Below are 26,525 nucleotides of genomic sequence, written 5' to 3' on the forward strand. Positions count from 1 at the left end.
CCTAAAATTCGTCACGAAAGCGGTGAAGTACCACGCATCAGTATATTTTGTATAGGTGTTAGCCTGAAAAAACTAAACTGAGGTGATCACCGATGTATTTCTTAGGTAACTGACACTACTAAGTAACAATTAGAAGTGGAGGTTTAGAACAAATAAACTAGTTCATGAGCAGTGTTCTATTGTGCTGTAGAACGAATCCCTTGCCCTGGTCATCCTCTTTAACACATGCCATTCTTCACATGAGATGTCTGGGGAGTATAAAGCTTATGCGAAAACTCTCAAAAGCCACACAACACACTGCATTATATTAACCATATGTAGCCTCGCCTCAGAAATAGAAGGGCAATTCGGGCTCCTTGCTGTCATTTTTCAATAAATTTTAGGAAGCGTAAGTACAAAAACTGATTTTAAGCCAACCACTTGGTAGACATTTCTGTCATTTTTAATAGTCTCATATGAATGACTCCATTCATTCAAAACTATTGAGCCCCTACTATAAACTAAGCAGTTAAACTGAAACTACGATTATTTGATTTTGGGCATCTAGTTTTAACAACAAATTCTTAAATAGTAAGTGCTGCGATATAATTTTTGGAAAGGTACCTGACATCACAGATACCATAGGGAGACTGATCTGTCTGCAGATCAGAAAAGCTAGAAACAGGGGCGCCTGGGTGGCACAGCGGTTAAGCGTCTGCCTTCGGCTCAGGGCGTGATCCCAGCGTTATGGGATCGAGCCCCACATCAGGGTCCTCTGCTATGAGCCTGCTTCTTCCTCTCCCACTCCCCCTGCTTGTGTTCCCTCTCTCGCTGGCTGTCTCTATCTCTGTCGAATAAATAAATAAAAAATCTTAAAAAAAAAAAAAAAAGAAAACCTAGAAACAGAACCACTCACAATCATTAGGATTACTGGCTCTTTCAGATAAAAAAAGGAAGCTAGTTAGGCAGCTAGTTCTGAAGTTCTCACAAGCTACCTGTTTAATGTCTGTGGTGCTTCTCACAAATGTGTGTTTGCATGACAGAAAGAATTCATCTTGCAAAGTCAGCTGACACGTCTACTGGCTTTAAATGATGATTTATATTTTCCTCTGTATTTGGTTATAATTGAGGTGTTTTTCTCGATCTTCTTGAAGCAAATGCTATTGTCTGATGTAGGAATACATTATAGGTGAATCTCCTCATCTGGACACATTTCTCTGGTTGTAAGTCTGCACCCATCCAGCTATACTCCACCACTCTCCCATGACCGAGAGCGCGGATTTAGGAAGAGCTATTTGCAGAGAGGTGTGTGGTCTCCAATCTGGAACTTTTTGTGAAAGCGACGATATATGGTCAAGGTCGTACAAATAAATTAACCTGGCTGGCACTATTCTTTCTCACATGAAAGTCCTGCCAGCAGACCATTATCAGCATGATTACCAAAAAATGACCCACCTTTTAAATACAAAACCATTTTCTGTCATTTAAGTATTACAGGTTTTTTTCAATACTTGAAACATAAATCATATACATATAAATTAATATTTTATTTTGGTCTGTCTATAACACTGTATAATACTTTCGATAAAAGAAACACCAATTAACCTGAAAACATGCCACTTTTCAATAATTAAATCCATGATTTTAGTTTTATCCCTCACTCTAGCAGTATTTCCAGTAATCCTTATGATCTCTAGCTTCAATTTATGAAAGAATTATCTGTAGCATCTGTGGCTTTAGAAAATGCATATACATTTTTCACAAATAATGAATCTGTAACCTGATAAAACCAGAGAAAACAAAAAGATTTTAACATGTAACGATGCCTTAATTATCTGTTATGGGAACAAGTACAAATATTTTTAAACAATTTTAAATTGCTTTAAAAAAATCTCAAATCAATTTTGCTTTTTAACTTTGTAGAAAACAAGTACACTGAGAAGAGATGTGATTATCTGGTTCAATTCCATTTTAGAGATAGCAGCACTCATGTCCAGAGTTTAAAGGCAGTTGTGGGTTTTCTAGGCACAAAAGCTTTGGATATTAACTTGAAATTCTCCTACAAACGTATTAAATTTTATGTTCTAAAAATACATACACCACAGTGGTCATGGCATTTGTATGAAATTCTTACGTGTGGGAAGAAATGCAATACAATAACTACTTTAGCTTTTCCAAAGAGATCTAAACTATGGCCTTTAAAAAAAAAAAGTAGAGAAAGAGGGAAGGAAGGAAAGAAGGAAGGAAGGAAGGAAGGAAGGAAGGAAGGAAGGAAGGAAGGAAGGAAGGAAGGAAGGAAAGGAAAGGAAAGGAAGAAAGGAGAGAAGGAAGGGAGGAAAGGGAAAGGAAGAAGAAAAGTTATGTTTCTGGTCCCCAGCAAGGAAGAGAATCAGGTTTGGATCCTAAGGCTTCCTTTTATCAGCCCAGCAGTGTTGAGCAAGATGTGTACTCCGCTCCCCACACTTTGACATTCTTATGTGTAAAAAAAGGGAAAGAAACCCACCTTGCACTACCCTTGTTAGGATTAAGTTACCTGTGGACAGTGCCAAGCCCCATGCCCGGTACACACATAAAGAGATCTACACATTTTATATTTTCTTCCCACTGCCATCTGAAATGTCAGACAGAATTGAAAATTACGTGAAACCCAAATACCCTAAATACCAAAGAACAAAAAGATGAATGAAACAATCCACTCCACCAACCGAAGGACTGCTGGGCAGAGTAAATAACACAAGGAGGCAATCAATGCACTCTAACACTTTGAGAACCCAAACGATGGAATTTGCATTTTTTTGTAATGCTAAAAATACAGTCATTAAACAACAACTGTTAATAGGTCACAAATGCCTGTAACATTAATTAAGCAGTAACTATGTGTCAAGTCCTGAACTAAGTCCTTTAGAAGGATTATATTATTCAATCCTCACTAGTTAATGGCAGAGGCAGGATTTGAACCTAGTAATCTGATGCCAGAGCTCTTAATCATCACGTTATCTGTCTACCAAGTAATAAAACAAGTGGGTTTAAAACCTTTATGGCATATTTCCTTTGCTGCAAATAACCAACATTTCTTAACCTTCCATTAATTTTTTTTTATCAACATGAAATACTGGCCTACTTCTGATAAAGGAAAGAACTAAGACATTTTTCCAGATGAAAAGCTCATAACCATTCTATAAAATATTTAGAGCATATTAAATCTGAATCTAAATTACTGAAATCAAATAATTAAATTCGGATCAATTCGGATCCAGAATGTATGCTTTGTACATAGTAAGAACTTAAATACTTACTAATTAGCTATTTAGTTACAGCAAATAATTATAATGTACAGAGGTTTTCCAGAGTCAAAATGTTTGTCAGTAACTATAAAACCATAAGCATTTTCTGGGAGTGAAGAAGGCTGTCTGGATTATGGGCAATGTAAATGCTTATTTTCTTGCTGATATTTAAGGCAAACAATTAAGGTAGGGAAGAGAAGATGTCTTGCAAATATTTTTTTAAAAGACAACGAAAATGACCAACGAGGGTAGGGGTAGCCGCCCTGCCATATTCTCTTTCAGCAAATCCTCTTGCTGCCCCCTACAAAGGGAAGGCTTCCTCCAACCATAAAGACGCCTGCTATCTTCTGTCACTTGTCACTACTCAAAATTATTTAAAATTCCTATCAGTAAATGAAAACACTTTTTTTTTTCACTGAGATTACATATCTTCAATGGACCTTTCCAGTCATGGGGATGAAATGATATAAAAAATATAAATAAGCTTGAAACTGCTTAATACAGAACTCACGTCATTATAAGTTTATGTTTGGCCTCTGGAACTTTATACAAAGTCAGATTTGAGTTCAAGTAGAGAAAACTGAACTAACACATGTAAAAGTGTTTGTCGGGTTGTGTGTGTGTGTGTGTGTGTGTGTGTTTTTAAGAAGAAATCCTTGCTTAACTGGATACTCTTGTTTCTCTGACTAGAATATAAATAAAACCAGATCACAATCCAGAAAAGCTTGCTTTATCATAAACGTATCATACCTGTATTGGGCTACAAGGAACAGAGAACTAAAATCTCTTCTTTATACATGTTATAGTTTAGATAATATTAAGTGTATACAGTAGTCTCTTCTCATGAAATTTTGGTCTAGCAAAATCTCCATTTTGAGGTAATGCCATATTCCTTTCTCAGCTTTATTGCTACTTTGGCAGGTTCTGTCAGTACCGTGAACCACACTGGGTACTGAGTCTAGGTAGTTACTTATGAAGAACAGAGCAAAACAAAACACCTTGTTCGCTGAAATTAAAAAGTAAAAGAAAACAATGAAGCCTCATCATTTCCCTGGTTTAGCAGTAAGTATCTGCTGAAACAGAGGGGGGCAGGTTATTATATGAATAAAGATGATTAACTGTACATTCTATCGTGCCACCAACAGCATGTATCCTAATTTTTAAAAGATAATAGTGAATAAGTGGGTCATTAACTAGGAACACTCTGAAAACAACCCAATGGTAAAAACAATTAAAGCACCAGTAATAGTCCAGTCGAATCAAACATTCTTAATGAAGACCAACACCTGTTACATAAATTAGCTAGCTAGAAAATCTTTTTTAAAAAGGCAGTAATTCAAATGGAAACTTCACATTAATTTAAAAAAAGTGAACCCATCAATTCGGATCCAGCTTACCTCCTACTGTAAACAAGCACTGAGGTAGAAAAATACAAGTCAGTAGCTAGAAGCCTGAACGATCCAAAATAGATAAATGGACTATAAATCATTTACACATTAGCACATTAACACATATTTTCTATGCAAACCTAAACCCAGATTTGGGCACATCTACTCCCCATAATTCAGTTTCTACTTCTACATAGTCTTATAAACTTAGCATTTAGCCAAGTGTAAAATATCATTTACACTCTAAAATATTCCATCTATATGCAAACTGACATGTTAATCATACATTACCTTCCCAACTCACTAAAGCCGCAGCCCGCGTGCTTTATGTACCAATACTTTGTATTTAGACTTAATTGCATCTATCTGAAAGTAATGAATCGAATGCAGGTTAAAACACAATTTTCTATATATACTTTCTAATGATTCTGATTATCTTGCGCCAATTTAGAAATCATTGACACTATTGAATGAAATTAAGTTCCGTAAGATAGTAACTTGAGTACAAACAGATCCCCACCTCCCAGTATACAAGATAACTTTATCAGTACTAAAACCTTGAGAAGGGTATCAGTGATACCCCAAACCTCCAGGGATTTCTGTAATATGCAACAGATGCAAATTACAGGGAAAGGCAAACCCACCAGACTTACTGAAGGTCGAAGAACAACTTGTCTAAGGAGACATGACATCTAACAGAACAAAGAGCGGACTTAAAAGGAGGCATTTAGGTGTAAGACATATAATCCAAATGCCTTAAAAGCCTTTGAAAATTGAGATGCATACCAAAGATTTAACCCAGCTATCATCTAGGAATTCTACTAGAGAAAACTGGACAAATATGCAAAGATGTATGTTTAAAAATGAAAATCACCATAGCTAATAACAATAAATCAATAATTGTGAAACTATAAACAACCTAAGTGTTCATTGATAAGAAACTGACATACGATTTTACTCAAATAATGGAACATTACTTATATGTAAATTTTCACTGACCAGGAATGAGCTCCATAACATACTGCTGATGGAAAAAAAAGATTAAAAATGACACACATACATCACTCGTCATCAGGGAAATGCAAACCGAAGCTCAACCGAGGTGAGATATCACCTCACACCTGTCACAACAGCTAAAATCAACAACACAGGAAATAACAGGGGTCGGTGAGGATGTGGAGAAAAAGGAGCCCTTGTGCAGTGTGGGTGGGAATGCAAACTGGTGCAGCCAATGGAAAACAGTACGGAGTTTAAAATTAAATTTAATTTTAAAATTAAAATTAAAATAGCACTACCCTATGATCCAGGAATCACACTACTGGGTATTCATCCAAAAATACAAAAACACTAATTCAAAGGGATACATGCACCCCTATGTTTATAGCCGCATTATTTACAATAGCCACATTACGGAAGCAGCCCAAGTGTCCATCAACAGATGAATAAAGAAGATGCGGTACACAGCTACAATGGAATATTATTCAGTCATAAAAAGAATGAAATCTCATCAGCTGCAACAACATGGACAGAGCTAGAGAGTATAATCCTGAGTGAAATAAGTCAGAGAAAGACAAACACCATATGATTTCACTCAGATGTGGAATTTAAGAAACGAAACAAAAAAGGAGAAAAAAAGAAAGACAAACCAAGAAACAGACTCTTAACTACAGAGAACGAACTGATGGTTACCATAGGGGAGGGAGCTGGGGGGATCAGGGAAATAGGGGATGGGGATTAAAGAGTATACTTATCGTGATGAAAAAAAAATAAAATGATTTAAAAATGCATATCCAGCAATTCTACTTTAAGAATTTATCTTAAGGAAATGATAGTACTATTTTCCAAAGACAACAACACAATTTCTAAGTCTTATAAATAAGAATGGCAATTATAATTTAAGATAATAGCTACCATTTCTTACAAATGATCTCATTTAATCCTCACAACTACTACTACCTTCATTTTACAGTTAACTTGCTCAAATCACATAGTAAATAGAAGAGCTGGGACCTGAATAACATGTACTACACACCTAAGTAGAAACAAGATCACAGAGGCCCTTGTAAGTTATGCCAGAGGACTCCGGCTTAAAGCAGTGAGGAAGCCTCTGGAAGATTTTCAGCAGGAGACATGACAGGATCAGGTGTGTATTTTGCTATGTAAAGAGTGGTTAGTAGGGAGGACATAAACGAGATGAGAGACACTTGTACAAGTTAGAGAAGTAAATGTAAATGGAGAGACGACAGATCCAAGAGATGTTTAAAAAAATAATTAATTAATTAAAATCAAAAGGGCCAGTGACCAGTTTGACCTGAGCTGTTAAGGGGAAGGCAGTATCAAGGATGACTGTGGACAGGGTGGTTTAAAAAAAAAAAATGACACATATATTATAGTTACACACACAGAGAAAGAACTGTACAAATTATCACCAAAATACAAATGAAATGAGGGTTGCCTCTGGGTGGTTAGATACTTGATAATTTTTATTTTCTTCTTTTTAATTACTATTGCTTAAATTTTCTAAATAAATGCGTACTATAAATACCATTCTCTTTGTGTTGAAAAAAGAAAGTATATTTAGTTTTTAATACTACAATTCCATTTGGGAGAAATTACCTTGAGAAAATCATTGGAAAACGCATGAAAATATAGATTCAAAGGTGTTTACCCCAGCACTACCTGTAATAGTGAAATACTGGCAATAACCTAAATGATCAGTAGTGAATCTGTTAAATAAATTTGGGGGTAACTATATAACAGCATTCTACAGAAGCCACTGAAAACGAAGACAAAGATATATTCATTACTAGCTCAGTGACCTTGGATATATTATATATCCTCTAGGAATCCGTTTCTTCATCCGTAACATGGGAGTAAAAAGAACACTTACCTCATTGTGCTTTACCTAGGTTATTGGCTATATCCAATTGTGATTGGAAACAAAACACTTGATGGTCATGAGCTTCCTCCAATATCACATAACCCTATTTCAAAACTGACTTTGCTATACGCTTTTAAAAAATATTTCAAAATCAACATTCAACTTGGCCATAAATCAAATTACAAAGATACGAATCTAAGACCACAAAGGCAATGAGTATCAAAGTTGAAAACAGGACATTCCTGCAACTTCTACCCTATTTTTTAAAGACTCCTATAAATATTCACAAACTAAGCTTATTTGTTCACCTATACATGTAGAAAACATAGTGCCAGGAGGACAGAACCGGGCTGATCCGGATGCCTACAGGCCCTGGGGCCAATAAGAAATCACCGAGGTTCCGGTGACAGAGGGAACTGGAAACCCTACTTAACTGAACAACAACACAGTTTATACAGACACACTGGTTCGCTTCATCGGATTTACCATCACTGTCCATCTGCTTTGTTACTTTAAGCAGCTGAAACCAACCTGCCATGGTCTTTCCCAATCGAGTGGAATAGGAAAGGCTCCGAGCCATGTTCCTATAAAGCTAGAAATTGTAGTGATCTGAAGACTGTTCTCCCAAATGGATGTAACTCTGTAAAACACAAATACGGAAATCACCGGTGGTATCTATCTTAGCTGCCAGAGAATCACAGGAGTGCCAACAACACTACACATATGTGCTCTGCTCATTTAACCATCTCGAATTGACATCTATTTACCCTGAACTATCAACAACTAATTAGTAAGATGATGTGTTTGTCAGTCGGACAGGTAATATGTGCACACGGTAAGAGTCAAACAATTGGAAAGAGCATTTGCAATGAAAGCTAAGTCTTCCTCCCACCTTATCAACTCTGGTTCCTCTCCCCAGCAGCAGCTGCTATTACCAACAGAGTACATATCCTTCCAGAAATATTTTATGCATGTACAAATATGTTTGGAATGATATATGCACAGATGTATATATCCTTTATCAAAACTCAAATGCATCATGTTATAAACCCAGTTTTGCCTTGTTAACAGCTATACTAGTATTCCACTGCATGGAAGGGACCATCACTTACTCAACTAGCCCTTCCTATGGCACATTTCATGTAAACAAATCAACTCTATTTATTTGGTGGGTGAGGAGTAGAGAATAAGAACAAAAGATTTCAAAAGATACAGCAATTTCTCCTACCATTCTTATTTATTAAGTGTGTATCTTAGAGCATAAAGGTGAAAAGACATAATTCTGCCATTCTCTGAGTGGATCTTGCTTTCAGCCTGCCACTCAGAGTGTGACCACTCAGCCGTGCGCAGCGTGAGTCTGCTAAAACCCCACCACAAAGCAGTAAGTAGGATTCCAAATATTCAGTTGTTTAAAATGCAAGGTTGACTTATTATAAAGTTTATGAAAAGCAGTTTCTTCCAGCCGGTGTGGGAATAACTGAAGACATCTGTTTTGTTAGAGGATTTCTTTCATTAGAAACAGGCCATACGCACAAAATATACACTAAATTAAAGTAGCCCCAAATGACAAGTCAGTTCATAAGCCAATCCCTCTGTCACGGGTCCTTCTCATTATTGCCCCTCCCCCACCCTACACAAGATAAGAGCCGTAGCTCTTGAAATCGATTGAAAATCGGGACTGGTTCATGAACCACGAGCGACTATGGACTCTGGGAAACAAACTGAGGGTTTAAGTGGGGGGGGGGGATTGGGATAGGCCAGTGATGGGTATTAAGGAGGGCACGTATTGCATGGAACACTGGGTGTTATACACGAACAATGAATCATGGAACACTACATCAAAAACTAATGCTGTACTGTATGGTGACTAACATATCATAATAAAAAATTTTTTAAAAATCGGGACTGGAAGAAGGTTAGAGCCAATCGCCATAGATCCAAATTCGTTTTATTTTCTAGGCAACCGTTATTTTTTTTAATTTTATATAACACCTAAAAATGCAAGTCAATTTCTTTAGCTAGCATTCAACAAGACAGAGATTTGTCCTAATCTTGGAGGGAAAAAAAACTGGGGAGTTTAATGTAAAGAGGTAACTACCCTGTTCAGGCAATTTAAAGGATTTTCTAGGGTTAATTTTTGACTATCTGTGGCTGTCAAATGTTGGCTAGTTTTCACTTAACACTTAACTCCTATACGTTGCAATATATAAAGTGATGTATCTAGAGACATAAAGTCTGGGAGAGGTTGAAAGCCAGGTTTACTTTCTGCTGGGAGGGGTTTACTTCTTCCATTTTATGGATGAGGAAGTTCCGCCAGAACTAGAAGAATGGGTGGCACCTGGGCTTGATGAACTGGAGAAAGACCCGCATTGCGGGTAGAAGGAACGCAAGTAAAATTGGTTGAGGCCGAAAGGGAGAATGGGAAATAAGGCTGGAAAAGTAGGTTAGAGTTAGGATTTTTAAAAATAACACCTTCGTTGAGGACAGCGAAAACCTGCCCCAGATAACCCTTTCCCAGTCATACAATTCACTCATTTAAAGTGCACAACCCAATGTTTCTTAGTACATTTAGAGTTGTGCAACCTTCATCCCAAAATGACACCCTTTTTCCTGTTAGCAGTCACTCCCCATTTCCCCTTCCCTCCAGCCCTAGGCAACCATTAATCTACTTTCTGTCTCTATGGATTAGCGTATTCCAAACATTTCATATACGTGGAATCATACAATGCGTGTTCGGACTTTTGTGACTGGCTTCTTTCCCTTAGCGCACTGTTTTCAAGATCCATCCATTTTGTAGCGTACGTCTTTTTTTATCGTCAAACAATATTTTGTGCATGGATATATCACATGTATTTTTCCCATGCATCAGTTCCTGGGACGTTAGAGTTGTTTTGACTTTTTGGCTACTATGCATACTGCTCCTCTAAACAGTCATGGACAAGCTTTGTGTGGACATATGTTCTCCTTTTTCTTGGGGATATAGTAAGAAATGGAATTGCTGGGTCCTGTGAGAACTACGTTTAACCTTTTAAAGGAACTGCCAGACTGTTTTCCAAAGCAGCTGAGCCATCTCACATTGCGACTCACATGTGTGACAATTCCGATTTCTCCCCATCCTTGCTGGTACTTGTTACTACTGATCCCAGCATCTTAGTGGGTGTGAAGCAGTATCTCATTGCGGGAGATTTAAGGTTAGGATTTTAGAAAAACCTGAAGTCACACTAAGGAAGCCACTGAAGGTTTGAAATCAAGGCAGATATGATCAGAGCTCTGTTTCAACAACGGTTATGTACGTGGCTTATCTAACCTCTCAGCTCCAAGTTCCCTGGGCTAAGGGGCGAGATCCATATCTGCACATTTTTCATTTTTATAGCACACCGAGGCCATCGGTTATAAAATGTGCAAACTCCGCCAGAGGTTGTCCTCTATTTTGTTTGATGTATCCAAAGGCGTTTATGATCTTACACATAATACAGAAAAAAATGGAACTAGGATCTAGTTTTAAAAACAGAAAACCGCTGTAGCCTATCTTTGTAAAATTAAAATATTCATCAAAATCATTATATCAATACCTTCAAGGTCCCAGATCACAATTAGAGGATGACGCCTACTACCAATCCCTCCCTGCAACCCTCCCCACTTCCGATTTCTGCTCCCAAGGCAGACACTGAAAGCTCTTCAGGTCCTTCTGCCTACCTCAAAATTTAAAGAGCATACATTAGGTATAGACTTTTCAAGATGTAGTTACTCCCTGCTTTCTACACTGGAAGAAGAGGACTTAGTACCCTTTTCCCACAAGTCTCCCATCGCCACATACTTATTTCTCCCTGACTCACCATCCTCTCCTCTCGGCTGAATCAATAGCACAGTATCTACATCATTATGATTATGAAAATGTTCATCACAGCTGAACCACACAGTAAACCGCAGTCACATTTCCTCTTATAGTGAATTTTTCATGTTCTTTGGATGTTAAGAACTGCCTCATTTTATCCTCCATTTCCTTACCTACCTGTCACTAAACCATCCTCAAATATTGCAAAGAAACTGAATATCCCCTCTAAATACTGGTTTGTGTTCTCTGCTCTCCTTCTGTCTTTCTTTTTGAAGGCACCTCACCTGCCCCAAGCTGGACTGGTTGCTTTCTAAGCCTGAGGCTGCTGTCCTGTCAGTTCCCTATACCATCACCCCAGGAATTCCCTTTGCCTCTCTCGATGATTTTGGGTCTCCTGCTTCCTGGATTCCAAGCCTTTCTCATACTTTTTCTTCCTTCCTTCCTTCCTTCCTTTTTTTTTTCTTTTCTTTTTTTTAAAGTACCTCCTTCAATAGATTACTGAGAAAGGGTAAAACAGATTTTAAAGATTGTTTGAAGTCTGAAAAGGACTTTACTGTAACTGTTGGAAATCATTTTGCCTCAGAATTTTGAAGGCATTGCTCCATTTTCTGTTTCCCACCTGAAAAGTTCAGATGTTCTGACTCCCAGTCCTCTCTAGGTAAGATGCTCCCCTCACCACTGCCCTCTCTGGTAGCCTTTGGAATCTTCTCTTTACTCTTGGTTATCTAAAATTTCAAAATCCTTTGTCTTGAAGTGGGTGTCTTTTCAGCCATGACGCTGGAAATCCATGGGTCTTCTTAACCTAAAATCAAGTCTTTGGTTCTTGGCATTTTCTTTTTAAAGACTTATAAAGACTTGTTTTTTCTCTCCAGATCCCTTAAGATTTTCTTTTTCTTACTCTTTTGCTGGGAATACTACCATTGGGAATTAACCCTCTGATTTTTTTACCCTTTTAACCCATTTTCCATACTTTTGCCTTTTCTGTTTGACTAAGGGAACTTTTTAACTTTGTCTCTACCTCTGTTGAGTTTTTTTCTCTCATTTTTTTTTAATTTCCAAGAGCTTTCTTGTTCTCTGAACATTCCTTTTGACTGTCGCCTGTTCGTGTTTTATGGATATCAAACAACAGAAATTTTTTAAAGTTATCTTCTGATTTTCATATTGCCTTCGTTTCCACTGAGTTTTTTTGTTTTGTTTGATTTCTGCGTTTCACTTTAGAGGTGTTCCTGAAAGGCCCAGTGACTGTTCATTTCTCATTCTACTTAAAAGTAAAATACTTCATATGAAATGTTCAGAACAGGCAAATCTAGGGAGACAGCAAGTATTTTAGTGGTTGCCTGGGAAGGGGATGAGGGGGTGTGCAAGAGTGGGTAGCAGGGGGACTGTTAATGGGCAGAGTTTCTTTTTGGCATGGTAAGATGTTCTAAAATTAGATTGTGGTGATGGTTACAAAGTTGTGTCTATACTTAAAAACCACTGAATTGTACACTTGAAATGGTGGGTTTTAGGGTATGAAGTTGTATTTCAATAAAGTTATGTTTTAAAAAACCAACGAAAAAGTGACACACTACACAGATGACTAGATGTTCACTGTGCATGGGGAGCACGACGCACACGGTGGGCTTCACCGAACCAGGGAGTGAAGAGGAACCCTGCCTTTTAGAGAACCCCCAAATGTCAGTATCTGTAGGTTTTTCTTTTGTGCCATTTTTTCCCTGAAAGAAATATTTCTATACCCTGCCTAGATGGTATAAGCCTGGCTGTCACTATTCTGGGACAAGTGAACGAAGAGGACTAGGCAGAAGGTGAGGATTCATCATTTAATACACAGAATTTCATTTAATCCTTATTCCCTGAAGAGACTGTACCAAACAGGATCTGGGGACAGCCAGAGTATCTGAGGGTACAGTTGTATTTACTCACCTTCCCTTCCCCTGCTGTATAACTTCTATTGCTTATATTATCTTTATAGTGTTTGTATTCTGTTCGCTGTAACCCTAATTTGCAACTACTTTTTTTTTTTTTTTTTAAGATTTTACTTATTTATTTGACAGGAGAGAGAGACAGCCAGCGAGAGAGGGAACACAAGCAGGGGGAGTGGGAGAGGAAGAAGCAGGCTCATAGCGGAGGAGCCTGATGTGGGGCTTGATCCCAGAACGCCGATATCACGCCCTGAGCCGAAGGCAGACACTTAACGACTGAGCCACTCAGGCGTTCCGTGCAACTACTTTTTTAATGTAGCGAGACCCCTTAATGTGCAAACTGCACGATTCCTTCATTTGGGAAACTGTTTTCCATCATATTTTGAATTACTTTCTGTTTTGTTATTTTAGGGACACCAGCTGGTCTTAAGCTCACCTCCTTTGTTCTCTACGTTTATCATTTCTTTTCTAACTGCTTTACTCTGCCCTACCTCTCATTCATTCTGATTGGCTCAAACCTTTCTTCCAAGCGAGAACTTGATTTCCTAACTGGTCTGTTTCTAATTTATGACCTATGGTGGTGTGGTTTGGATTCTCATTTTATTTCATTAATTCTGCAATCTCCTTCTCCACCTCATTTTTTTTCATCATCTTATCTTTGAGCTTTTATTGAATTTATGCTCTTAATAACATTTTTCTACGATAAACTGTGTAGAGTTTGTTTTTGCTCCTTGGGTAGTACTTTCTTCCTGCCTGGATTCTTTTGTCTTCCACATGCCTTTTTCTTCTTATTATTCTATAATGTGTTTTTAGGGTTGCCATGCCATTTCTTTTCATCTTGCTCACACTTCGCACAGGCAGACGGCCCACACTATGTATTTTCTCAGGTACAATGAGGGCATTATCTTTAAAACTGTCTTCCCATCTTAACCAGCACCAATTTTTCCTGTCTTGAAGCTGCATTTTGAGGACTAGATGTTATTTTCTACCCAGTTTTCTGTAACCTGAGGCAGAAGAAAAGAAGGGAGGCAGGGTAAGGGAAATGTTATCCCTGCAATTTAATCAATAATATTCTGCTGAAATTTAATAAATGGTTCGACAGATCAAACTTTCAAAAACTTCTGACCAGGGCTTATGCATCCCATTAGAAATCAGAGGAAGCTACGGTGGTAGCAGTCTGCCTCCCGGGCTCGGCCAAGGAGCAGCCCTCATAAATGGATAAAAAGTACACGGCCCTGGGGCGCCTGGGTGGCACAGCGGTTGGGCGTCTGCCTTCGGCTCGGGGCGTGATCCCAGCGTTCTGGGATCGAGCCCCACATCAGGCTCCTCCACTATGAGCCTGCTTCTTCCTCTCCCACTCCCCCTGCTTGTGTTCCCTCTCTCGCTGGCTGTCTCTATCTCTGTCAAATAAATAAAATCTTTAAAAAAAAAAAAAAAAGTACACGGCCCTGACTGGGATTTAGGGAAACGGCATTCTATTGATAGGTAAGTTCATATTCTTCAAATCAGAACTTTAGCTGGGCAGTCTCTGTCAACTTCTTTTCATCTAGGAATTCTACCCCAGGAATCTAGTCTACAGAAACTGTTGTACAAGTATATAAAATTATATGGTACAGAGATGTCATAACAATATTATTTATAAACCTGAAAACTTGAAAATAATCTTCGGTAGGAAATTAAATGAACCATGGCACGTGGAATGCTTGGCCAACATTCATCTCATCCCTGATGATCAGACTAATTAAATCATGGTAATCCCATTCTCTCTCCCAGTGATTAGCTTAGGGAGACTCAAAGGATAGGCTTTGCTGTCGTCTCACTAACAGCCTGAGGCTAAGAACCAGGAGAATCGGTGAGGAGCACAGCTGCACCGTAACTATCTATCTGTATCTAGAACCATACAATCTCTGCTATGTCAGATAATCAGCTCCCCGATTGTTCAAACCAATGTAAACGCAAGTATTCTTACTTAAGGATAAAGATATACTAAGGACATTATGCAAGAAGCAGTACATTATACACACGTACTGTTAAAGATGTTCCTAATAAGTTAAAAAAAAAGTTACAAAGCAGTGATAGTACAACCATTTTTGCTTTTACACTGCAAATATGTGATACACATGGACAAACTTAGACTAAAATCTGCCAGTGATAGCTGCTTCTTTGATAGGATTACTAGGACCTTTAATTTTCTATATTTTTCTATTATGTGAGTTTTTACAATATATATTCCTTTGTAATAGACAAGATAAAAAATAAATTCTTTTCTATTAACTAATTTATAGCAGCACTGACATTGGTTTATTCCCCTTTTGTACGTTTCCATAATAAAGTCATCCGAATTCTATGGTTTGGGGTTAATTTTTTCATAGTTAAGGAATGTATACATACAGTCAAGAGGCCTGAGAACAGAATGGCTCACCACTCTATGGACAAACTTAAAAAGTAACTAAAACAATATTACAATCTTCATGAAAATGAGCTCCAAGTAACAGTCCATATTATTTGCCTCCACTGAATGTCATCATATGGAACATTAATTGAAATAAACAGACCATGTTGAATGCTTCCTCTGTGCCTGGGGCAGCTAACAGTGGGCACTGTGGCTTAGATAGGCGGTCATCAAAACAACGCTTCTTTAAATGGAGCTGATCTTTTTAACTATTCAGCCCTTCATCTAAAAAGGAGACCCCACACAACTGCTCCTGGGGGCTAAAGATATTTTACAGAATTTCACTCCCCTACTGAACGAATATTAAAACCAGTGCCTCTTTGCCACTAAATTATTGTACCCTTATCAAGGCTAAATTATCTGTTCTTTACAATGTATAAAGTTTTGGTCATTCACTATCTTTTTACTCTTAAATGTCCAGGGTGGTTTTTCCAATATAAAATCAATTTCCATACAAAGATGACCAAAAATACCTGCTGTCTTTGTCTACACAACCACAAATTCAGGAACCGAAGTTTTTCAGTTCACCAAAAGTGGTCAGATCCTGTTTAAAACATGCAAATAACAGCATAAAAGAACAGATAAATCAAAAAGCAAACTTCAATGAAAAATGTAGGTTTAAGGTAATTGGAATATTGTACTTTCTTTTATAAGAAAGTCTACAAAAGAAAAAAAAACCCACAATAATTATAACAGCAAGACAACAACCTGAATTATACTAGAACACATTGAGTATGCTCAGTAATAAATACCAAATAGAAGTTAGTAGAAGTTAAGAAACCAAATTATTTTTCTACCTTCAAGTTTCTTTACATTCCTTTGTATTTTTTTAATCCAGTGTAACTTCACATTTACTTTAAGGAAAAGTCTTGTTAAAATAGTATTTATGCCATTTAGTTAAGTATTAAATCTCAATAGTTACAGAATTGGTCCTTTACTCTTGGGATATAATTCCTACACAGTTCTCATGATCAAAGCTTTTATGTTTCTCAGTCTTCATCTGGTTATCATCTATTCAATATTAGACATGCAAATAAATACACTAACAATTTGGATATAGTACTTATTTTGCATAGAGTAGTACAAAACATTTATACTGATTCCATACTGAGCAAGATGTCAGCCCAATTCAAAACTGCCCTGTTTTCTGAACATTTTAGTCATATTTCAATAATACTAAAACAAAACAAAGAACTCTTCTGTATTTTAAAGCTAAGACACAGGATAAATGATAAAAATATTTAAAGCTTTAAAATCTTCAATCAAGAAAGTATTTTATGTACTTTTAATGAATTAGAACTATAGTGTAAGAACTTCAAATCAGAACCTTCATTTCTGTTGTAAATAATTATTGGGTAGAAAGACAAACGTATTATTCACGTTAGAATAACCTCCCTAAATAATAATGGAATTCTCTGAAACCAAAGTTGTGACTCCAAGTAAATAATGCTAACTGTATATTGGGACAATTCTGAAACCACATACAAGTTGTTTTTGTGGGTATTTCATATTATCACTGCAGAACCACCAGATCTTCGCATTTTAAAAATATTTTTGTCTAACAGTGAATGTTTAAGAAGGCCACTCTAACATTAAACAAGTTACTCTATCAAATTAAGTATTCCCTTAACTCATTCAAAATTTGACATGTTTTTTATGCTAAATTTTTTTTTTTTAAAGATTTTATTTATTTATTCGACAGAGATAGAGACAGCCAGCGAGAGAGGGAACACAAGCAGGGGGAGTGGGAGAGGAAGAAGCAGGCTCACAGCGGAGGAGCCTGATGTGGGGCTCGATCCCATAACGCCGGGATCACGCCCTGAGCCGAAGGCAGACGCTGAACGCTGTGCCACCCAGGCGCCCCTTTTTATGCTAAATTCTTAAAGTGTGGTAAAAATGTTAGGGAAGAAACTGAACTATCGCTAAGGGATGATGGGAGACATGAAGACTTAAGTTGCCCTCTCATGACAAAGCTCAAATTAATTTTACATTAAACCAACTGAAAAACTTCCTCCTCTCCATGGCTGTCCATGCCATGCACTCCCTGGTCTGCTACCTAAACCAGGAAGAGGTACTAAGACAAACAGCAGCCAGGATTAGAAGTATGAAATATAAAAATGCTCCCTGACATTTGTTAATCCATTTGACAAATATTTCTTAGGCATTTGCTACTTGATTTCACTTATCTCACTCAGTTCTGATAATAACCCCGCAAAGTGCATATTAGTATTGTTCTAACAGTATTACACATGAGGATCTCTGAAGTTAAACAGCTTGTCTAAGATCACTTGGCCACTAAGTAGAGAAGAGAGGTTCTAAAACCTTCTGTCCTATCAGATGTTCTGCATTCAAGTCCCAGCTCTACTGCTTATTGGCTATTTGAGGGCCTGGGCAAACCACTTAACCTGTCAGCTTTCTAGTATCTTCACCTAGAGAACCGTGAAAACAGGAGTATCTCACGAGACTGCTATGAGAATTGAATGCTGGAAGACACATGAACATGCTTTAAAAGTTGTTACTTTTGCATATTACTATTTCATGCCCTGCCCTGTGCAATGTTAACCGTTTCATATTACAGATTGATTATTTTTAGCTATAGACCGCCAGCAACTGAGCAATTCTCTTGCTGTATGTTAGAAATTTTCGAAGGATATTTTTGCAGTCTACTGAAGTTTAGATGGCATGAGAGAAATCTAAAAACTTCCTGACACAGGCCTAACTTTCTATAACCCCCAAATAAGTTTGATATTGGCAAAACCTAACCCATTATAATTTTCATCTGGACAGGTAGTATATTAATATGGTTTAAATTTCAAAAGACACCAAAGGGTAGTTAATTGGTGCAAAGTATTCTGAGCTGGTCCCCTAGCTTCTCAGACCCCCTCCCCAGAGACAAGCAATATTTTTATCAGTTTCTCATGTCTTCTTCCAAAGACACATAGGCATATCTGTTCTCTCCTACCCACTTTTTACATAAATGATGGCATCCTACATATATTTCTTCACCTTGCTTTTTTCCACTTAACAGCATATCAGTAAAAAAAGAAGTGGTTGGGTGGTTGTTGTTGTTTTTTAGTTGCATTAAATTTAACTTAATCCACCCCTTATTAAAGGCCATTTAAGCTGTTTTCAAAACTACAATGAATAATCTTACACATTCAATATTTTGTAGGTATGAAAATACATCTAGTGCATGAAATCCTCGAAGTGGAACTGCTAGGTCAAAGATGGGTATTTTTAATTTTTATAGATATTACTGAACTGCCCTTCACAGAGCTTGAACCAATTTATATTCCCACTGGCACTTGCTCCCCAAACCTTTAACACGGTGTATTATGAAACTTATAGACCTTTGTCAGTCCGCTAGCTGGAGAGTGGTATTCCCCCTCCTATAATTTTTAGTTTTATTTTGTTATAGATCCTTCTGAGAAGGGATAAAGTGCTGATAGGTACAGAAACAAGGTGACAACAAGTTAACTCTGCGAATCTCAAAATATTCAAAAGTCAAATTCTATAATAAATTTTTAAAAAGCTCTTTTTAACCCGGCAGAAAATAATAGGCATGATGCGAGGTATAGTTCAGGCTAAATGTATAAATAGGGTTAAAGCAGAATCAGAAAATATACACATATTAAATTTATGGTAAGTTACTAAGAGAAATTAAGGATAATCTCTCTGTTTCCCTTGAGTTTTGAAATTTGATTTTTTTTCAATTTTAAAATATTTGGAACTTATAAATATAGTCAGTTCTGCTATAATGCTTATTTTGAACATGCAATTTGTTCCAATTTGATATATTAGAGAACAATATGAGCAATTTCATCTGAGAAACACTAAGTGAACACATAAAAACTGGCACCAAGCAGTGTTTGAATACACAAACGTGCACAACCCCCAAATATCTATCAAATAATCAAAACAGTGGGGTATTGACATAAGGACAAACATATAGGTCAATGGAAAAACAACTAAAGATCATGTATTTATGACTGATTTTTGACAAGGGTGCCAAAATCGCCCAAAGGGGGAAAGTAGCCTTTTCAAGAAAAGGTGCTGGGACAACTGGAGAGCCGCAAGCAAAAGAATGAAGGAAGACCCTTACCTTACACTATGTACAAAAACTAATACAAAATGGACCAAAGGCCCAAATGTAAAACCTAAAATTATAAAACTCTTGGAAGAAAACATAGGAGTAAATCTTTATGACCTTGGATTTGGCAATGGATTCTTAAATATGACCCTAATAAATGCACAAGCAACAAAAGACAAAAATTGATGAATTAGATTTCATCAAAATTAAAATCTTTTGTGCTTCAAAGGACACAATGAAGAAAGTGAAAAGACAACCCACAGAAAGAAAGAATGTGCAAATCATGTACACAATAAAGGATTTGTATTTAAAATACATAAACAGGGGCGCCTGGGTGGCACAGCGGTTAAGCGTCTGCCTTAGGCTCAGGGCGTGATCCCGGCATTGTGGGATCGAGCCCCACATCAGGCTCTTCCGCTATGAGCCTGCTTCTTCCTCTCCCACTCCCCCTGCTTGTGTTCCCTCTCTCGCTGGCTGACTCTATCTCTGTCAAATAAATAAATAAAATCTTTTAAAAAAAATAAAATAAAACACATAAACAACTCTTACAATTTAATAGTAAAAAAGACAAATAACCCAATTCAAAAATGACCAAAGGATCTGAAGAGATATTTCTTCAAGGAAAATATATAAAATATATAATTGCTAATAGGCACATGAAAAGATGCTTGACATCATTAGCCAAGAGGGAAATACAAATAAAAAACACAAGGAGATAACAATTCGCACCCACTAGGATGGTGACAATCACAAAGGCAGATAATAACAACCGTTGGCAAGGATGCAGGAGAACTGGAGCCTTCCTACCCTGCTGTGGGAATGTAAAATGATGCAGCCACCTTGGAAGACAGTCTGGCAGTTCCTCAAACAATTAAACAAGTTACCATAAGACCCAGCAATTCCACTCCTAGGCATATACCCCCCCAAAACAAAACAAAACAAAAACTGTGTCCACACTAAAACCTGAATACAAAAGCTTACTAAGCTGCTTTAGTCATTAACAGCAAAAAGTAGAAACAAGCAGATGTCCATCAGCTGATGAGCAGATAAGCAAGGTGGGGTGTACAGCCGCACAATGTAATGTTATTCACCCATAAAAAGGAATGAACTACTGCATAGATGAACCTTGAAAATATTATTATGGGTAAGTGAAAGAAGCCAAGCACAAAAGATCGTATTTGATATGATAACGTTTTTATGAAATGTCCAGAACAGGCAAATCTATAGGAACAGTAAAGAGATTGGTGGTTGCTTAGGGCCGGGGGAGAGGGGATAAGGAAGTGATACCTAAACAGTATGGAGTTTCTTTTTTGAGGTGATGAAAATGTTCTAAACTTGACTGTGATGATGGCTGCACAACTCTCGTGAATATACCAAAACCACTGAATCGCACACTTTAAATAGGCGAAGTGTATGGTATTTGAATTCTATCTCAATACTACTTAAAAAAACCCATCTCCCTGGGTTGCTGGAGGGGAGGTGGGTGGGAGGGATGGGCTAATGGGTGATGGGCATTAAGGAGGGCGCTTGCTGCGATGAGCACCGGGTGCTGTATGTTAAGTGATGAATCACTAAAACTAATATTACACTATATGTTAACTAACTGGAATCTACATAAAAATTTGAAACATAAAACAACAAAACAAAATCAAACAAAACCAACCCCAGCTCCCAGCTCCGTTAGTTTCCCTCATGTGTATGAATCACACCTTCCATATCTGGTCCTTAACGTCCCATCGAATTTCCAACAACCCTCCTTTACCACTTCGTAATAACTTACGAGTGGCAACTCTCCCCACACTACTTTCAAAAAGCAAATTTCAGGGTTTTTTTCCAAGGAAAAGGACCATATTCATTATAACATTTATCAATTTCTTAACTATGTAACATGTATAAAACTGTACCACCATTTTTATTAAGTTCCTATCTTTATGTGTTATCGTCAGAGTTTTTGAGTGTTATGCCTCAATCCTGCCTTCCCCATAAGCTCTGTGCTTTTTGGTGCCCAGTTTTGCATAGTGAAGGGATTTCTAGGAATGCATACGCCATACTATGGCTGAACTAACTGCAGAATCCGATGACAACGTCTCCCCCAAATATACCGTTGTCAGAAACACAGTTCAAAGGTGGATAAATCACCGATCCAAACCTATCATGTTTCAACTGTTTTTCACTGCTTAAAAATTTCAAACTAAAATGCTGAAAGAAATGAATACCATTAGGGATACTATGGTAACAATGTGGGAAAGAGTTTTCAATGATTACATTTTTGTTTCCTAGAGATCTTATCAACACCTGAAGATGGTTCTGAAGGGAAACAACATTCATTTCAAAAGGAAAACGTCAGTAATTTATGGAGCCTAGCTACTAGCCAGCATGCATCCTCTGTATTATTTGGGCTGTTCCCTTCCAAATCACAAAAACACCACTTCCACTTCAGTTTCTATGGCTTCATTCATGACCCTAACACGGCTGTCTTTTCCTTTCCCCTTCCTCTCACCAAATCTCACGCTCCCGATCCAAATCCTTTACAGATCATTCCCCGTTCCAGCTCATTCTTCAGTGGTTTCCTACCCCTCTGGGTTCCAATAGCACTTACTATCTGATTTACACAATTTTAATCTCATATTGTTTGTTCATTTTATTCTTGTCCCTTGACTATACAACTTTTCAGGGACAGAACCATGGCTAATACTTCAGAATCCACAAAAAGCTTGCACAGCATGGAGCACAGAGTAAGAACACAAGAAATTTTGGCTACTGGGTGATAAATAGGACAAAATCATGGGCACCAAATAACCTCACGGCTTTCTTACTTACAATTTGACCATTTCTGATACGAACCATTCCAATGCCTTCGAAGAAGCTAAAATTTTAACTTAGCTGTGCTGAATTTATATATGGCTACTAAGGAAATAAAATCCTATAAAACTTGCACTCAGAAGTCTTACCACAAAAGAGGCTAAACAAGAAGTTACAGTTGTTACACTAAACATTTTTAGATTTTGGACCCCAATTCTACATTATAGTATGAAAACAATATTACTGTAGCAATTTTATCACAGTGACAAATCATCCCTGAGGAGCGGTTTTCAAAGCCTTCTTTTGGTAGCGGAAACCTTTTTCCAAACCAAAGGCGAAGTGGAACCCTCCCATGCAGAAGAAAAGCAGAGCTGATCTTGCTAAAGCGGAAGGAGGAACCTATGGTTCTACCCGCTTGAGTCTCCCTCTAACGTATTCAACCCCTTCCCTATTCCCAGTCCCCAACCGCCGTGGGCCCTTAAGGCATCCCTGAGAACCAACCACACAGTCTTGAAAAACAGACTAGAATAATCAGAAAGTTACCATGAATAGAAAAATTCTACATTAATTTTTTAAAATTTCAAATATCATTAAAATATTAAAATTAACACTTACCCATTTCTACTGAAAACTCTTAGCCATGCTTTGAGGTTTGGTCCTAACAAACACAAACAAGGTACAGTAGTAAAGGTAGACAAAATAACTGCAAATAAAAATGTTTCCAACACCAACCTAGAAAAAAAAAACCTTATTAGTTTTTTTAAAGGCATTAAAGGTGCATGTACACTACATAATCTTGGTTACATAAATAGATTTAACCTAAAAACCTTTTCTTGGGGCGCCTGGGTGGCACAGCGGTTAAGCGTCTGCCTTCGGCTCAGGGCGTGATCCCGGCGTTATGGGATCGAGCCCCACATCAGGCTCCTCCACTATGAGTCTGCTTCTTCCTCTCCCACTCCCCCTGCTTGTGTTCCCTCTCTCGCTGGCTGTCTCTACCCTGTCGAATAAATAAATAAAATCTTAAAAAAAAAAAAATAAAAAATAAATAAATAAAAACCTTTTCTTACAATTTTCATTGAAAGGTAACACGAGTCCTACCAAAACGATAACTATAAAAAATGTTACTACTGAAATACAAGCTATAAAAAACAATCTAGCAAATATCTGGCTTCATTTTTTTTTAAAAAGATTTTATTTATTTGTCAGAGAGAGAGTGCGAGTGCACAAGCAGGGGGAGCGGCAGGCAGAGGGAGAAGCAGGCTCCCCGCCGAGCAAGGAGCCTGATGTGGGACTCAATCCCAGAATCCTGGGATCATGACCTGAGCCAAAGGCAGAGACACTCAACTGACGGAGCCACCCAAGCATCCCACATATCTGGCTTTAATGACAGAGTTCAGAAGTGTTAAGTACTCTCTGATCCATAGGAGACTCTCCACTGCAAGAAACCCCATTTTTAGATAATTAACTTTATTCCTGAATAGCCTCTGGAACTTTTTCTGCAACCACTGGTTCGACTCTAGTTTATACTGGAGTCACTTGGAAAATGAGATAAACTAAAGACAGGGGGGCTGCACCGCTAGAGTTTCCGAGGCCCGAGAATTTGCTTTTGATAAAATGCTGATGTTTCTGGTTTTAGAACCACCGCTCAAGACATTCACTCCACTCTACAACGGATTAATAGAAACTACCATTTCCCATTACAAAGGTCTGGTTCTCTCCTCTCTTGAAAAGAACGACCTGTTCATTTAGTGTGTGTATATATACAACTATGTGTAAATATATATAAAACGACATACGTAGTTATGCGTGTGTGTCACAACTTGTTTCACTGTGATCATTAATCACTGCTAAATAAAGTTCCCCAATCTATGATGAACATTATATAAGAAATATTCATGAATTTTGTTTTTTTAAAAACTGGTCAGCTTTGAAAAAGCGTTGAGTTAAATTTTGCCTTTAAACTATCAACACGAGTTTATTAAATAATTAAATACAGGAATCTATTGACTTTTCTTAAGAAAAACTTTCAAGCACTTCAGAATCATATTTACTAACAACTGATATGCTAATTGTAACCAATTTATATATATCATTATAGTAAGTTCCCTTAGAGGTTCTAAGGGCCACACATTTATTGGTATAGTTTCTCATCTACTTCCCCACTTCCCACATGCAATGGGGTAATAGAAGGCTAGGTAATAGGATCATTTAATGAATTAAGTTATTCTTATTGCGAAGTAATATTAAAAGAATATCATTACTAAGAAAGGGCAATGATGTCAGTATCCTTCTGTGATCTGGCAATTAAACACACCATGGTTTTTCATTCATCACCAACAGAATTAGTGCTTTGTCTAGTAAACAAGCGTTTTACAATATAATTGCCTTAAGGTAAAAATTTCAAACTTACTCTATGAGTGGTGCTCCATATAGAACAAAAATTACATGAAAGAAGAAACATGACATAAGAAAGTAGATACAGCATTTCAAAAACCTGGTTACCTAAAAAAGAAATGAGAACGATTTGAAGACTCGAGACAATGCCTAGAGGACAGCAAATGCTTCCACTTTACCTGCCAATACAACTCATTCTCCTACGTGTGCAACAGCTGAATGTTCTTTACTTTGGGTAGCCTGAAGTCAGAGTCCATCTCCTGCGCACAGTCAGGCGCACAGTCCTCCAGACAGCCCCGCAAAACAGCCTACAAGTCACAAATCACCACCCATATTCCACCCACCCAATCGGCACTAGAATCAAAACGCACTTCTGTTCCTACGGTATGCATTGAGCTATGTTACTTACCAGTATTTATAAAATATTTACCAACAACAGAACGCTATGATACCAAAAAAACACACAGTCCTTATTATGTGATACATGAAATCTTTGCAGAAAATAAGGACTACAGGTTTTTTTTCCCATTTAAAAACAAAATTCCCAGGAAAATTGTACCAAAAAAGCACAATACTAAATAATTCCCCAAATCATATTCATGTGATTATATAATGCATATGAGAAAAGACCTGCATGTCTGCAAATCAATGTGGGACCTGCTTGATTTGGAGCTTAAGAAAATCTAATTATAGGGGCGCCTGGATGGCACAGCGGTTAAGCGTCTGCCTTCGGCTCAGGGCGTGACCCCGGTGTTATGGGATCGAGCCCCACATCAGACTCCTCTGCTATGAGCCTGCTTCTTCCTCTCCCACTCCCCCTGCTTGTGTTCCCTCTCTCGCTGGCTGTCTCTATCTCTGTCGAATAAATAAATAAAAATCTTAAAAAAAAAAAAAGAAAATCTAATTATAACACACACAAGGAGTTTTTTAATTGTAGGGCAGTAAATGTGTTTTAAGTTATCTAAGACAGCTACACACGGTATTGCGTAATATTAAGGGAGGACTTTATTAATTCAAAGTAATAGTCAAGTGTTATACGATAGTGAATATTCCAGAAAATAGATTCTGATACCTGAAAACTTTAACACTGTTTAGTCGAGGAAGGCCATGTTTAAAACAAACCTACCACAGAGGCTTATTTTGTAATTTCTGAAAAACCCATTAAGTTTCTCTTAGAAATTGAAAAAAATAAATGAAAATAAACTAAAATGTCTTATAAAGTTTAAAGATATGACTGCTACGTCATGTATTTATCTTTAATGGTGACTTAAAACATGACTATCTCGGTTCACAATGCTGTAATGTCCACTGAAGACAACGTAATCCCACAACTGATGCGTGGCAAGGACCTACTGAAAATTGTGGGCAGCCTTCCAGCAGTAATAGGCTACTGATCTGAAAAAAAAATTTTAAAAATCAGGTTCTCCTTACTCAGTGTAAATAACCCCATGAGTACTTGACTAATACTTTATTCTTTCATTAAAAGAAACACGACCTC

At 37.5% G+C, this 26,525-nt stretch overlaps 1 protein-coding gene across 1 annotated transcript in view; it reads right to left on the reverse strand.

Moving 5' to 3' along the window:
• The window catches only part of PIGF (phosphatidylinositol glycan anchor biosynthesis class F), a 34,746-nt gene that overhangs the window by 6,060 nt on the left and 2,161 nt on the right, over positions 1-26,525 (reverse strand). Inside the window, exons 3-5 of the mRNA XM_026486563.4 lie at positions 25,044-25,135; positions 23,249-23,365; positions 8,064-8,172 (exon numbers count right to left, since the gene is read on the reverse strand). Coding sequence (XP_026342348.1) covers positions 8,064-8,172; positions 23,249-23,365; positions 25,044-25,135 — 318 coding nt within the window. The remainder of the gene's footprint in view (positions 1-8,063; positions 8,173-23,248; positions 23,366-25,043; positions 25,136-26,525) is intronic.

This window comes from Ursus arctos, unplaced genomic scaffold, assembly GCF_023065955.2.
Source record: "Ursus arctos isolate Adak ecotype North America unplaced genomic scaffold, UrsArc2.0 scaffold_8, whole genome shotgun sequence".
NCBI lineage: Eukaryota > Metazoa > Chordata > Mammalia > Carnivora > Ursidae > Ursus > Ursus arctos.